The 15,399-nt window shown below is 49.3% G+C and overlaps 1 protein-coding gene across 7 annotated transcripts in view; it reads right to left on the bottom strand.

Moving 5' to 3' along the window:
* Positions 1–11,259, bottom strand: part of Slc66a2 (solute carrier family 66 member 2) — a 38,142-nt gene extending 26,883 nt beyond the window's left edge. For 4 of the 7 annotated variants that reach the window (XR_013046197.1, XR_013046198.1, XM_006973872.4 and 1 more), the window contains exons 1-3: positions 10,199–10,339; positions 9,399–9,735; positions 3,051–3,184 (exon numbers count right to left, since the gene is read on the bottom strand). Coding sequence is in view for 5 of the 7 variants with exons in the window: in XM_006973872.4 (XP_006973934.1) it covers positions 3,051–3,184; positions 9,399–9,601 (337 nt within the window). In the remaining 2 variants the exon portion in view is untranslated. Of the gene's footprint in view, positions 1–3,050; positions 3,185–9,398; positions 9,736–10,113; positions 10,340–11,109 lie in introns of those variants that run through there. The other 3 variants (XM_015992697.2, XM_015992698.2, XM_042264039.2) reach the window with 2 other exon arrangements.
* Positions 11,260–15,399: the final 4,140 nt, after the last annotated feature.

Here is a 15,399-nt window from a genome sequence, read left to right as displayed (position 1 = left end):
GTCCCACCGTGATGATGACGGACTAAACCTCTGAAAATGTCACCCAGCCCCTGTTAAATATTTCCCTTATAAGACTTGCCATGGTCATGGTGTCTCTTCCCAGCAATAGAGACCCTAAAACAACACCCAACGTCCTCTGTATGTGTGCACTGGTAACATTCAGGTACACATGAACAAGTTTATACTAATTACTCTTTTTTCAACTTTTTAAACTTTATTTGTCTGTGTATGTGTATGCGCCCATGCATGGCACGGCATACGTAGGTTCAGATAATAACATGCAGAAGTCAGTCTACCAATTAGGTCCCAAGGATCAAGCTCACGCTGTCTGGCTTAATGGCAGGTGTCTTCTTCCTAGCCCTTCACTAACTATTTTCACAGGCAGTTTGCCTGAACTGTGCCTCGTGAGGCCCACAGGGCTACCGGGCCATATTTATTCCTGGCATGGAGCTCAATGGTTTGTTAGGAGGCACCAACCTTCGGTGTAAAATGCAGCTGCTGGCAAGAAAGCGAGGTATCTCCTGGGCCCCAGGGCTCGGCAGCTGCAGGACTAGGAGACCAGACCATGGGCTGGCACCAGAGTGCCTTTCTGGGTTTTTTTCACGCGCCACCCTCCTCCTCCTCCTGAGAGATGCCAGAAAATGAACCCCCACATTTCATTAAAGCTACACTCAGGAATACATTAGGACCAGTGACTTGAGCAAAGCAGACATGAAACCCTGTAAATATGAATTGGACTCAAAAGCTAAAAGTACTAAAGTTGTAAATATCAAGAATTCTCTGGCTGGGTGTGGTGATGCGTGCCTTTATTTCTAGGATTCGGGAGACAGAAGCACCTCTGTGAGTTTGAGGCCAGGCTGGTCTACATGGTGAGTTATAGGACAGCCAAGACCCTATCTCAAAAAAACAAAATAATAACAGCAACAAAAATAATAATTCTCAGACAAGCACCACAGCCCTCTGCAGAGGTAGAGAAGTCTGAGGCCCAGTGACCTTCAGGTTTATGAGGTGGGTCTTGCTCCAGTCCTTGATTTTAGATGGAGACCCAGAATCATGTTCTTCCTCAGAATCCCACATACTAATCACATCTGCAGAGGCCCTTCCTAAAGTAGGGGGACATCCCTGGGGTCAATATTATGCCCATAATGGGCCCCGATAAAAATTCCTATCCCAGTCCTAGCCCTGAAAACTGTGACTAATCACTATTTTAACTCAATCCTAGTTACCAAAATGCAAACACTGCCTTATGCATATATAGGGCAACATGCAAGAGAACAATCGGGACTCCACTGCCCACGCACTTTATCATCTAGACTGTCTGGTGGTATTACACTTCCAACCCCGGTATGTTCTCAAAGCTCCCTGCATGCACCGTCTGTCACCTGGGGTAAAGGGACAAGCACAACGTGGTTCTGAGTAAATAAAAACTCTGCTCTGAGTCTGCTGCATGGCATACCATGCAAACCTTCTGTAGCCATCATCTGACATGGGTCACCATCAGAGCCAGCACACATGGCAATCGAAGCCACAACCCTGTTCCTGTATCTGCAGCCCAGAAGCAGTGCAAACCCAAGGCAAGCCTCTCCTTAGCCTTTCAGGATTCCCAGGCACAAACATGGGGCAGGACTCTCCCGCCCCGCCCCCCGGCAGCCACGATGGCATCTGTTTCAAGGGGACGCTGAGGCTCAGAGGGGCTCAGATCTTGTTATAGGGAAGCTTGGAGCATAGAGAAGAAGGGTAGGCAGGTCATACTTCTAAGAAGCAAGGCCATGGAACCACGTAGAGCCCTGGGAAGCCTCAGCTGTTTTCAAGACACACACACACACACACACACACACACACACACACACACACAGAGAGAGAGAGAGAGAGAGAGAGAGAGAGAGAGAGAGAGAGAGAGAGAGAGAGAGGATTCTCAATATCAGCACCAGCACTGGTGTCGTTCTAACAAAGATACCAGGAGGTTGGGGAAGAGACAGATTCCCAGCGGAGATTAGGGATGACATCAATTGGAAGAATGGATGACAACTTGCCAGAAGATGGACGTGAGCTATCATCCTTATAGGCCTTGCCCCCAAAACCAGGTGTGACCACTGTCTACGATGACAGGGATGTCATCGCCTGTTTTACTAAAACCAGGTGGAAACAGACACACAGAAGAATCCTGTGAATGGGGGAAAATAACGATCAGAAATAAAAATGTAGTGACACCACCTCCATGGTGGCCCCCAAACTAAACACGAAACCAAATACTTGTATAAGCAAGATTAACACACGCTCGCTTTCAGATCAACGCAAAGGGAGAGCTGTACTAGTTCACTAGTGGAAAGATAAAGGAAGACTTTTGCTGGGTGTGGTGCTCATGTGCCTGTACTCCCAGCACCGAGGAGGCGGAGGCAGGAGGATTGAGAGTTTAAGGCCAGCCTGAGTTATGGAAAGAGAACTAGTCTCAAAGAAAGGGGGAGGAAAAGGAAGAGAACTAGCATTAGGGGGAGGAGGAGGCAGATTTTAAGTCTCCTGCACCCAAGAAGCCCGCCAGGCTACACTGACTGCAGAGTCCTATATCAGAAAGCTTTTGTGAAGAGAAGGCCAAAACAGCAAGTGTTTCGTGTTTCAGGCCCTCAGACCACAGAACACACAGACCCTGGGTGTGTTCTACCTTAGCGGGTGACTGTGCCGTGTGAGACATGACTAATGGGCACACCGATGGGACTTCAGTCCCCTGGCAGCTGCACCCAGAAATGACTCTGGCTTCTCCAGTTCTTCTGTGGCAACACGCCGTCAGGATGTGAACAAAAGTGCCAGGAAGAGGAGTTAGAACCTCACCCAGATTCCAGGAAAGACATTCTTAATTGTTTCAAACTGTGAGATGGTTAGTCTTTTACAACATAGAAAATACTACTATCAATTACAGATAACCGCCATTTAGTGAGAAGAAAGAGGCCTAGATAACACTAAAGTGGTTTTTTGTTTTTGTTTTTGTTGCTTCACACGAGCTAAGTTTTGTCTATGGACTCAGCAAGACTTTCTAGCAGACGTCACACACCCACCTGCAAAGGAGCGGCGTTTGATGTTCAGCTCGTTGGCCACGCGGACCTCGGTGCAGAGCTTCAGCATCAGCAGCATGGTAAGGATCATGACTATGCTCTGCCACAGGAGCGGGGACTCAAAGTGCCTTCCAAACCTGGGGGAGGGAGAGAGCCCACATCAGGAAGGAAGCAGATGCCGAGCCCTGCCGGCACTTCCACGGCCCTTCCTCAACCAGAGCCTGAGCTGCATCCTGGAAAGGAGTCCAGGGGAGGGTCTCCAGCACATCACAGCCCTAGCACGGGCTGCCTCCTCTTCCAGGGTCCGTGTGGAACTGGGCTGGAATGGGGGAGGGCCAGGTGACCCAGGTCAGACTCAGCAGATCACCTGGAACACCATGCCCAAATGAGGCTTTTCCAAAGCCACGTCTCCCCTCCATGAACTCTGGGACCTAGTCACAGACACCCACCCAGGGCCACATACCGGTATGAGAGGACCCTACACACCTACCGTCCTGGAGTCAAAATCTATTCTTAACCAGGCAAGACACTATTTCCAGACCACAGTAGCTCCACTTCCTCCCTGGAGAGGAAATGTAGCCTGGTGCCAAGTTTCCAGATACATCCTCCACTTAGAAGAGGAGGCAGCCAGGGACACCCCACCAAAGACCCTTCCTCTACCCCAGGCCTCCTAGCCCAGGGCCACCTTCCCTCCCCCAACCACTCTAGTGGCTTCCACTAGTGTTGAAAAGTTTATCAGCTGGGCCATCAGCTTTGGAGGCCAGAACTGCAATTCAGCAACCAACAAGGTCTGGGGAATCACACCCTAGGCAGAGCAGAATACCACCCGGCTGTGGCACAGAGACAAGCCCACACAGCTCATCTCCAAAGGCAGGTCCCAACGCGGCCTTAACCTCACCACTGTAGAGCACACACGCAGGTTAGAATTAGCCTCAGAGTCTGTTTGGCTTGAAAGTTACTTCCAAGACCTTAACTGGTGGTTAGCACGTGAAATTCAAGAGAAGATCCACAGCAGCCCAACAACTCCATCTCCTCCTGAACACTGGGAAACCGAGCCACGGTGCCAGGCGTTCTGTCCCCGTCCTCGGCCCCTCACTACACTGGTCTCCTGGGACAGGAGTGACCTCCAGGCCTGAGGAGGGCAGACAGTAAAGCTTGTTACTGCAGCTCCAGAGCCCATACACAGGAAGGGCACAGGGGGAAATGGCCTTGCTGATTCATAGCCAGCACCAAGCCTGCCCAGGGACACATCCTATCCCATCATCCATGTGGCTACTACTATGCCAGGAACTTGCTAAAGAGCCATCCACAGATGAAAACCAAACACGCCTATAGGCCCACACTTGGGAGACTGAAGCCAGAGGATCATAAGGCCGTGGCTAGATTGGACTACGTAGCAAGTTCCAGGCCAGGTCTGACAATAAATAAATAATTTACAAAATAAATGCATTTCACAAAACTCTGCAGTGACAGCAATTTGTAAAAGAGGAGCTGGAGACGGGGAGACAAGCTCGCTTGTATCTCAAAGACTGTGCTGCCAGGCTGTGCGTTCCATTAGGAAAGGCTGTCCCATCTTGCACAGCACAAAAACCCTTTAATTGATCCAAAAGCTACCTTCAGTTCCTGAAAGTTGTGCCTACAAACAATTCCCGGTCAAAGAGAATCCTAACCGGCTTGAGGACCTCCAGAGCACTCTGGACATTCCCGAAACAGCTCCCCATGGGGTGTGCTATGGCCCAGGGAAGCAGAGCCAACGGTAAGGTGTTACATGAGGGAGGGCATGCTGGAGGGAGGCTCCCCTCAGTAATGGGGCATGTCCTGGTTTCCTGTGGGGTGGCAAGCCAAGACTATCTTCTAAGTCCAGGACAAGCCCTCTGTGCAGATTTCAAGGGCCAAATGTCCCCTGGGGGTCCAGAAGCTCCACAGACTACGCAGCTGCCTGAGGTCAGGACAGCTTAGGGCGCTGATGGGAAGACAAAGAAAAGGGACAACTTAGGCACACAGTGGATGCGGAGCTGGCCGGGCAGATGAGCTCTGTTCTTAGGATATGCCCCAGGGTCCTGTGGTTACCACACTACCGCCAGATCTGTACATCTATGACCCACCATCTCAGAGCCTCAGTATTTTCACGTGAAAATTGTAAATCATAACCTTAGAATTACTGGGAGGCAGAATCAAGCCCTTAGTTGCTGTGGGACAATGCTTTTGTACACTGGCTTAATAAAACACTGACTGGCCAGTAGCCAGGCAGGAAGTATAGGCAGGATAAGCAGACAAGGAGAATTCTGGGAAGAGGAAGGCTGAGTTAGGAGACGCCATCTAGGGAACAGCATGTAATGGCACACAAGTTAAAGCCATGGAAAATGTGACAACATATAGATTAACAGAAATGGGCTGAGTTCAAGTGTCAGAGCTAGTCGGTAGTAAGCCTGAGCTAATGGCCAAGCAGTTTTAATTAATATAAGCCTCTGTGTGTTTACTTGGGTCTGAGTGGCCACGGACTGGGCGGGGCACAGGAAAACCTCCAGCTACACTTAGTTGCTCTAGGAACTGTTCTTCCACTGGCTATCTAGCTGGCAATTTGTTCACAAAGAGGGTTACATGGGAAGGTGCCACTTCAGGGCCACATGAAGCTAAAGGCACAGTTTCACAAACAAACTGACACCTGCTACTAGAAAGACTACAGAGAAAAAGGTCAAGGTTTAAGCTTTCATGTGCCACATCAAAGTCAATCTTAATGAGCTTGATGGTCACAAGAAAAGAGCAGACCACTTAACAGAGCTGAGGATTTGGCTGGCTTTATTTATGGGAAGGCAGCTTAAACAGGACACAAACTTTCAAAAAGCATGACCCCGAAAGACATAAGGGACAAAATAAATAGGAAACAACACTTAACATCATCCATTTTAGAAGATATAGAAAGGTGCCATTTCTTACCAAAATAATGCCAACCATCTCCTCCTGAGTATATCTAAGAACGTTGTTCCTCTCCTGCTTAAGACAGTGGGTTAGCAGAACTCATCTGAGGTCAACTGGTGATTGTCATCACACAGCTCGGATGGTGAGTCCAACAACTCCCATAGGAGTGAAAGCTGGTAAATGAGGAGACATGTGCTGGAGTGGGGTGCACAAGGTTGACCAAGTCCAGCAACTTGTTCTCTGGACAACCTCTCCAAGTTCCAAAGTAACAGAAAAACTCCTCTGGAGGAGGTTAGATATCTCTATGGCTACTCCCTACATATCAAAAGAAACTTATCACCCTAGTAGCAGAATGTTACCGCACCTCAGATACAGTGTTTCAGCTCACAGCCAAGACCTGCTGCCAGCTGTGGTGGAGACTGAGCTCCACCATCCTCAGATCTACCAGGACTAACCTGGCGCCAGGCTGGCATCCCCCCATTCTTGCCCTCCTCTATTTCTAGTGCCTACTTTAGCCTGTAAACATTAGATAATGGATCACTTGGCCCCAGCTTCTAACATCAAAAATGCAAAATCCTGTAACCCACATTTCATTGTGAACAGCCTGCTAAAAGTGATGAGGATTAACCTCATTATAATATGATGAGGATTCTAAGAAAGAAAGGCTTGAGAGTTTCACAAGTTTCAGAATCCCTAGGTTTGCACAGTTAAATCAGTCTCTTCCTGAAAGACTGTCCAACCTAAAAATAAATAAATAAATACTGTGCACCAAACCTCCAATGAGGGCTGAGGTGAGGTCTGTGTCCCAGTCAGTGCTGGAAACCTGCTGAAGGTTCTAACTTTCACAGTTGGAGGGCTCCCATCTCATCTGGAGTTGGCCACACTCAGGACCTGTTCTCCTCCCTGGGGAAGCTGTGTAAACAGGGAAGGGGTGTGTGTTCCAGGAACTGCTTCCACTGAAGCGCAGACATTGCAGCCTTGGGCTATGTGACCTCCGAGAGGATGCCGAGCTGTGAAACCTTGGGAGGGACACCAGACTGGGGCCTCGGAAGGTTCTATGGAGCAGTGCAGAAGAATCGCCACAGCACCTTGGAGCATCCGTGTCTCTATCGATGGGCAGCAGAGTCCCAGACACTGTCCAGACCTCTGGCTTTCATGCTCCGAGGATATGGAAAGATACTCCCCAGATGGAAACCGTCAGGAGGGCCAGGACCCTCAGCTCCCTCCTCCCTCACAATCTTCTAGAATGCACTGGGAAACTGAGGCCCTAAGCACAGTGCCCACAGGAGCCCTGGGTGGCCCATGACATCTTGGGATATGGGTTCTACTAAAGAGGCCATTTGTAGACAAGGCTTGGCTCCCAGAGAAGGCAACCAAGCCCCCATGATGGGAGTTTTTGAGGTCTTCCCAGAGGCCCCAGCACAAAGGCAAGGGGACCAGGCCCAGTGTCCCTCCCCACTGCGGCACACAAGGAAAATGGCCTCACTTCTGATGGCTCCAAACCAGGTCAGTAGTCCAATCTTAGGCAGTACTTGGAGAAAATGTATCCCTCAAGACAAAAAGTGAATACCCTATCCCTACCACCGTAAGCTAAACAGTGAGGCTGGGCTCCACTGGGCAGCCTGCCTGAAATCAAGGCTCCGTCCTGAGCACACAGAGCAACAGTACGAGCACGGTCATATGGAAGGATCTGCTTCCATTCAACTTAGATTTAATTAGGGCTACTTCACTGCACTCAGCCATAGTGACAACCCAGCTGGGGACCTCCACCCGCCTCCCAGAGGAAAGCAGGAGGAAGCAACCTTTGAAATGCAACTTCCCAGCTTTTTAAAAACAAAAGTGAGAACTCGGTGACCCCTTTCTCAGAAGTCACCTGGCCCAAAGACAAACCACAAGGTGATGTCCTCCTAAGCTGCTACAGTGACCAACTTCCTCCATTTCAAAATCAGCTCACTAGCTTACTTCCTAACAGACCCAGGCAAGAACCCACTCCTGGGACACAGGGGCCCAGTGCTGGGACAGCGTGCCAAAGAGCAGGGTGAACTCTCTCCTCGTAAATTCAGGGTGGACACCTTTGACAACGCTCTAAACTGTACAAAGTGGGTGTGTTTTTATTTAGTGGAGGCTTACTGCATTTATTTCTGCATGTGTGGAGGTCAGGGGACAGTGAGCAGCAGCTGGGCCTCTCTTTCCACCATGGGGAAGAGACTGAACACAGCGCGGGCAGGCAGCAAGCTCCTTTACCCGCTGAGCTGTCTTGCTGACCCATCAATACATTGATTCTAATTCTAGTTAGTAAAAACTCAGGTCATTTCAAACAGTCAACAACAAGTCGAAGGCAAACAACTCTGCCACCAACTCTGTGGATCCCTTCACCCTGGCTTCTGCAGGCATCTACCTTCATGAGAACAGCAAAACCTTCGTATATGCACAGAGGACTTGGAATTGGCCAGAAGAAAAACTACAGACATTTAGCATGTAGTGAGGAGACTTTTTTTTTCCTCTGAAATTTCATCCTCTCAAGTATGTATGGGATAGCCATGGTGGGGCATGCCTTTAATCCCAGAACTCGGGTGGCAGAAGCTGGAGGATCTCTGAGTTTGAAGCCAGCCTGGTGTACAAAGTGAGCTCCAGGATAGCCAGAGCTAAACAGTGAAATCCTGTCTCAAAACAACAACAACCTCATGTACGTACGGTTTCAAGAATTATTAAAATTAATTTCAACTTCCTCGGCAGAATGCAAATGAAAATGAGAGGAAGTTGGCCCAAGAAGGGCTAAAAACAGACTCCACCTAAGTATTATGAGGAAAGTCTGACTTCCTACCTGAGAAAACCCAAGCCACATAAGAAGTCAGGGAGAAGCTGGGTGGTGGTAGCACACACCTTTGATGGCAGCACTCGGGAGACAAAGACAAGAGAACCTCTGTGAGTTTAAGGTCAGCCTGGTCTACAGGACAGCCAGGAAACCCTGTCTCTAAATAAATAACAGCAACAAAAACAAAAGCCAGGGAGAAAGGACAGCAGAGGCTCTCCCCACAGGCGAGCCTGGAGAAGATCCTGTTACTAACTCACTTTATTAATTTCTCACCCTGGCACCCCACTCCACACACTAGAAAGGAAAGGCAGGGAGGGATTCAGGAACTATGCCCAGAGAAAGGCCTCGGGTTGTATCAGACAAAGGTAAGCTCCATGAAATGAAAGAGCAGATCTGGAGATATTTGACTCTCTGCTCCAGCCCTGCCAACCTTCCTGGAAAATGACGAGACCTAGTAAGTTCCGTAACCGCTCAGGCTACTCAACACCATCGAAGCATACGCGTCTGTTCTTCCCGAGGTCTTTCAGGGGAAGACAGCTCCAAGCTGCCACTTGAAAACCCCAAGAACAAAGCCATCTCTCCAGCAGCGCTCCCGGGTAGGGAAGTCCTGAACTTACCAGAAGAGTATCCGTAAAATATTGGCCACCAGTAACACCAGGCACACGTGGGTGGAGAAACCGTCGGCGTTCTGAGTCCTCCGGATGTCTCGGTACTGAGGGATGTATGGCACCACCCCTCCGAAGACCATGGCCCCGGCGGCCACCCAGGAAACCAGCTGGTGCAGCGGGACCAGAAGCCACCCCAAACCTTCCGCTTCCATCGCCAGCACCGAGGCCGCGCTGCCAGCCAGCGGCGTCCACCTGGTCCAAGCTCCTTTGCGCTCCCTGAGTCCACAGGCTGACTGTCACCTCCACATGGCCGCCACTATCCTGCGCAGTCAGCCACCATCCCGACCTGGAACGGGGAACAAAAGGTAAAGCGCTGACAGGAGCTGGACCAAGACGCACCTGTGCCAGACCTGGAGTCTAGGCAGGGCCTGGGAGCTTTGCGCTCCGCACCCACAGCCTCCGAAGCCCAGGCTCCCAGGGGCGCGCTGCGGGGGTTCCCGGCACAGCCAGGACCGGTCCTGCGCCCAGGAAGGCTGGGGAGCTGGAGATGCGCGCCTGGCCCTTGGCCGGCCTCCCAGAGACTAGGAGCGCGTACCCCGCGGGTTAGGGGAAGCAAGGGGTGCACCGCCCCAGAGCGGAAAGCCCCGGGGGTGACACCGCCCCAAAACGGGTTCAGCTCGTGGGGGGAGGGGTGGACGCGTGGCCCAGCGGGAAGCATAGCAACCTGGACCCCGAGTCCTCAGGTTCCCCAGGGAGGCTCCGCCCCACAGCGAAGAGCAACCAAAGTGAAGTGAATCCACGACCCTTACCAACCACTCCGCGCTGGTCGGTCCTTCTGTCCCTCAGTCCCAGCCAGAGGAAGCCCCGCCCCGTGACGTCACAATGGCGGGCACGCCCACTCCAGGATCCCACGGCTACCCCACTGGGTCCTAAAGCGCGCACTGCAGGGTAGGACCGAAGTGGTGGCGGGCACTCAGCTCTGTTCTGCTGTGTGTGTGTGTCCTAGATTAGGAAAAATTCTACAGGGAGGCGCTTTCAGGCCAAGTGACCACGTGAACCTATCTCCAGCTAACGCCGCGCTCTGGGCACAATGTAGATGTAATAATGCCGAGCCACTAACAGCTGTGAGGATGAGATACTGGGTGTTGAAAAAAGAGCTGTCACAGTGGCCAGCTCTTGGAGGCCTAGGACGCCATCCTCCCCTGGATCCTAGAGGTCTTTAAAATCCTCTGAACAATCCTACGAGGGGCTGACAACCCTTACTCAGGATCGGAGCTTGGAGCCACTCACTGACTACCGACTATAGGGCTGGCGTCAGCACGCTACAATTACTGAGCCTCCATATGTGAGGTCAGTCCCGCTCCAGGTGCTCATTTACTGGAAAAGAACATTGGAATTCCCAAGTACGTCTCTGACCTCAGACGGACCGTGGTAGGCTGGGCAAGTTGAACCAGAAGAACCTGCCGCCCTGCCTGTCAGGTGTGACCTATGCAGTGAGGCGCCAGATGAGAAGGTGACCGCAAACAATAGGAAACATATCAAAGTCTGCCTGGCCGTCGTCCTTCTGCATAGGAGGGGCAACGTGAGCAGGGCAGCCCCCGCCCCGCCCCGCCCTGCCCCCGCCCCGCCCCCAGAACGCAACTGACCCCCCCACCCATCTCACCAGGTGGTGCCCGTTTCCCAGCTGGTTCGTTTTGTGGTAAATCATTATAAGACTTACCGAAGAAGATCAATTCCAAAGAAGCCCGATTGTCCAGGGGCCAAGAAGACACAGGAAGTGCTTTTCCCTCCAGCAGAGCCCACAGCCCCCCAAGCCACTTCCTGGATCAACACACTCAATACTGAACACCAGGAAGGAACAGGAGGGAGAAGAATAAACAGAAGGAAGCCATGGCCCGGCTGGGGGAGGGGGAAGTAGGTGTTCCTATTTTGCACATGCTCAACCACTCCCCCACCTCCACCCCCACCCCCGGCGGCTCCAAAGTCTCTAAGATTCCTTTGCCCCCTCCCGCCCCGCGCCCGACTCTCATGATGCATTTAAGGGGTTACATATGGTCACCTTGTTTGTCCTGAATATCCCAGGGGCTGTGGACACACAAAGCGGGGCTTACTGCTCAGCATGTGCCAGAGGCACCTCCAGGAGCCCAAATAAGTGCACACAATCTTGCATTCTGGTCCAGTACTGCACACCATGGTGGTCTCTGGTAAGGCAAGGTACCATCTGCAGAGGTGTACATGCTTTTTTAACATCACCATATTTGGGTTCTGAGCCCTTGGTCTAGAGTATCTGTGTGCAAGGACATTCCGTTCTTGCCAGGTGCTCCACTAGTACCTGAATCCTCGAGTTCCCAAGGAAGAAAGCCAACCGAGCAGTGCAAGGCTGAAGAATGGTCCTCAGAGATGGCTTACCCTAATTTCTGCCAGTTGTGCAAGCTGTCGTGTGTGTGTGTGTGTGTGTGTGTGTGTGTGTGTGTGTGTGTGTGTAGGGGGATCTTGTTTTTGCACGTGGGATTGCATTAAGCATCTTGAACTGGACCCATTCAAGATTGGGAACTATCCAGGGAGCCTTTAAGTACAGTGGCATGCATCTTCACAGGAGAGGGCAGATTTAAAAAGACACAGAAAAGAAGGCCAAAGAAGATGGAGCAGAGAGAGCTCAAAATGCAGCCTTGCAAGCTGAACTGAGCCAAAGGTAATCTATGATCCCAGTATGTGGGAGGTTACCCGTAACTCAACACTGCATTTTAAAAAAGCATACATTACAAAGATATTTCAACTGTTTTTAAAAGAAACCAAAATACACTCAAATAGTTACCACCAGAAGAGTTATTTTACAAAAATTTTAATGATAATTTCAATAATACAGAAAGAGTAGTAGCAGAGGATGGGAGGGCAAGATAGAGAAGGAAACATGGGGAGGGGTAACGAAACTAAAGGCTGTTGGGGAACATTATTTTAAGGTGTCTTACTTTTGTTTATGTTGCATTTGTCAAACTCTGTGAAGCTGTGTTACTGTGCCTGTCTAAAACACCTGATGGTCTAATAAAGAGCTGAACGGCCAATAGCAAGGCAGGAGAAAGGATAGGTGGGGCTGCCAGGCAGAGGGAATATATAGAAGGAGAAATCTGGGGAAAAGGAAAAGAAGTAGCCAGAGAAGGAGGAGGACTCCAGGGTCCAGCCACCCAGCTACACAGCAAGCCATGGAGTAAAAGTAAGATTTACAGAAGTAAGAGAATGGGAAAAGCCCAGAGGCAAAAGGTAGGTGGGATAATTTAAAGTTGAGGAAAACTAGCAAGAAATAAGGCAAGCTAAGGATAGGCATTTATAAGTAAGAATAAACCTCCATGTGTGATTTATTTGGGAGCTGGGTGGCGGGCTCCCCAAAAGAGAAAAAAGCAAAAATAACAAAAGGCCTTTTGAAAATCCATGTAGAAACCTACTAGAGTATAGAAGCTTCCTGAGGTAAATACATCTATAAAAGTTTAAGTGGAATTACCCTATAATGGGGGTTCAATATCCCAGCTAGACATTACACATTACCAAATAAAACTCTACCAGGAATTTATCCTTTTGAATTTGTTGGCCAGTGTGGTCCCATAGACCTCCTCCCACCCCAAACATTGCAGGCTATTGCCAATACGATTGGTTACCCCCAGAACTTGATAGTCAGATGCCACACAGTTGTGTCATAGGACATGAAGAAATGTGGCCGGTGGAAGCTTCATCCCTACTGGCTGGTGTTCCTAGTGCTATGCGCCCTGCAAGCTGCAATAAGGACGTGCAAAGCCAGACGTGCACACTAGTGTAACAGTGACGTGAACGGTAGAGTACTCAGAATTCATCCATGTTCGAAAGGGAGGTTGGCCCCTCGGAATCAGTACCGGACAAACCCAGACACCAAATTCTCAGCACCATGGAGGGCAAGGCGGGTGGAGCTGAAGAGGAGTCTGTGCTAGGGTGAGTTGGTAAGTCCTGATTGGATGTATTAGCCAAATAGTGGATTTTGATTGTTGGACCCTGGTGTTTTGTCTCAGGAACCAGTCAGTGGCCAAATAAGGGACTAGACCCCAGGGGCTAGCTTTAGGCATGTAACATTTTTAGCAAGGGAAAGGAAAAGTGTAAATGGGTAAAACCTATGTGCCATGTTTGCCACGCTGGGGCCAGTGAGAGCCCTGCACTCTTGCATTAGGGAAGACATCAGAGCACTTCCCCTTTGGAGTAGTTTGACCAGGAGCAAGCCCGGATTTGAATTCTCTCCTTCTCTCCCCATGTCTTCCATCTCTCTCCTGTCTGCTGTTACAAGAATCTGACTGTGCCAGCATGAATGCTGGCTTGTGAATCTCTCGTCTGTGTCTCTGTGTCTCTCGGTAACAAAGGGCTTTTTTGCTGTTTCTAATGCACAGAAAAAATTATATGGGAAAGGAAGGAGAGATTCTTCACAGAAATATTTTTTTGTTTTAGCTATTTTTATTTTATGTGTGTATCTGCATAAAATTAAAAAAAGAATTTGCCTGTGTGTATGTCTATGAATCATGCATGTGCAGTACTTGAGGAGTCCGGACAAAGGTACTGGAATCACCTTGAAACTGGAAGTTACAGACAGCTATGAGCCACCATGTAGATGCTGGGAATCGAACCAGATTCCTTTGGAAGAGCAATCAGTGCTCCTAACCAATGAGTCATCTCTCCAGCCAACTTATCAGAAGTCTTTAACGGGGTTTTACTACTGACTCCAACTGACCCAGATAATAATCTGTGTGCTGTTTCCAGCATTTATGGATATTTATCATATTAGGTTGCTTTCAACTTATTACTCTTTTCGGCATTTATTACTATAACACATGTATATACACACATACGTTATTCTGGGTGAAGGACATGAAGGATGTAATTTAAAATTAAAGCTGGGTGTGGTGGCACACGCCTTTAAGAGGCAGCGGCAGGTAGATCTCTATGACTTTGAGGCCAGTGTGGTCTAGATAGTAAGATCCAGGATACCCAGAGGTACATAATGAGACCCTGTCTTGAAAAACAAAGCAAAGAAACAAAAAAGGTTAAAGCTATTTTTTAGCTTAGATTACATGATTACACGAGAAACCCAAGTCAAGTGAGGTTGGTTGTTACAGTGTCCTCTTAAAGACAAATGTTTAAATAAAATGGCCTCCATAGGCTCATAGGGAGTGGCACTGTTAAGGGGTGTGGCCTTGTTGGAGTAGGTGAGGCCTTGTTGGAGGAAGTGACTCACTAGAGGATGGGCTTTGAAATTTCAGAAGCTCAAGTCTGGTCAGTGTGTCACAGTCTCTTCCTGCTGCCTGCAAATCCAGATGTAGAACATATGACTAATATGATGTTTTATTTGTGCTGAAATGTGGTGATATTTTATTTGTGCTTTAATAAATAAAGCTTGCCTGGAGATCAGAGGAAAGGGAACAGTCATTATAAGTAAACAAAGAAGTTATGCAATGTTAGCACACACCTTTAATCCTATCACTTGGCAGGCAGGATCTCTGTGTTCAAGGCCACACTGGAAACAGAGCCAGGTGTGGTGGCACAAGCCTTAAATTCCAAAACTAGTTAACCATGGAGGTCTGGAGGTCTGTACAGACAGACAGGAAGTTACAGAGCTGTGTAGGAAGAGGAAATGATATAACAACAGAGAGCAAATCAGAGGGCAGAACAGCAAGGCATATGTGTGTGGGTAGACAGGAAGTAACTCTCATTTGGAAGCTGCGGAGTTGGTGAGGTGAGGTTAGCTATGGCCTTCTCTATTTCCCTGATCTCTCTAAGGCTTTCACCCCTATATTTGGCTCCATGGTTTTTATTTATTAAGACCTTTAGAAATTCATCTACAGACTAACCCTCTGAACTGTACGACAGCCCATATTAAATGTTTTCCTTTATAAGAATTGCTATGGTCAGGCTGTCTCTTCACAGCAATAGAAACCCTAATTAAGACAGCAGGTTAAACTGGCTGAGTACACAGTAGACTAGCAGTCTTAAATCTTTAGTG

The sequence above is a fragment of the Peromyscus maniculatus genome, chromosome 19 (assembly GCF_049852395.1).
Source record: "Peromyscus maniculatus bairdii isolate BWxNUB_F1_BW_parent chromosome 19, HU_Pman_BW_mat_3.1, whole genome shotgun sequence".
Lineage (NCBI taxonomy): Eukaryota > Metazoa > Chordata > Mammalia > Rodentia > Cricetidae > Peromyscus > Peromyscus maniculatus.
The sequence above is the reverse complement of the archived record's forward strand: the minus strand, read 5'-3'. Positions and strand labels throughout refer to the sequence as shown.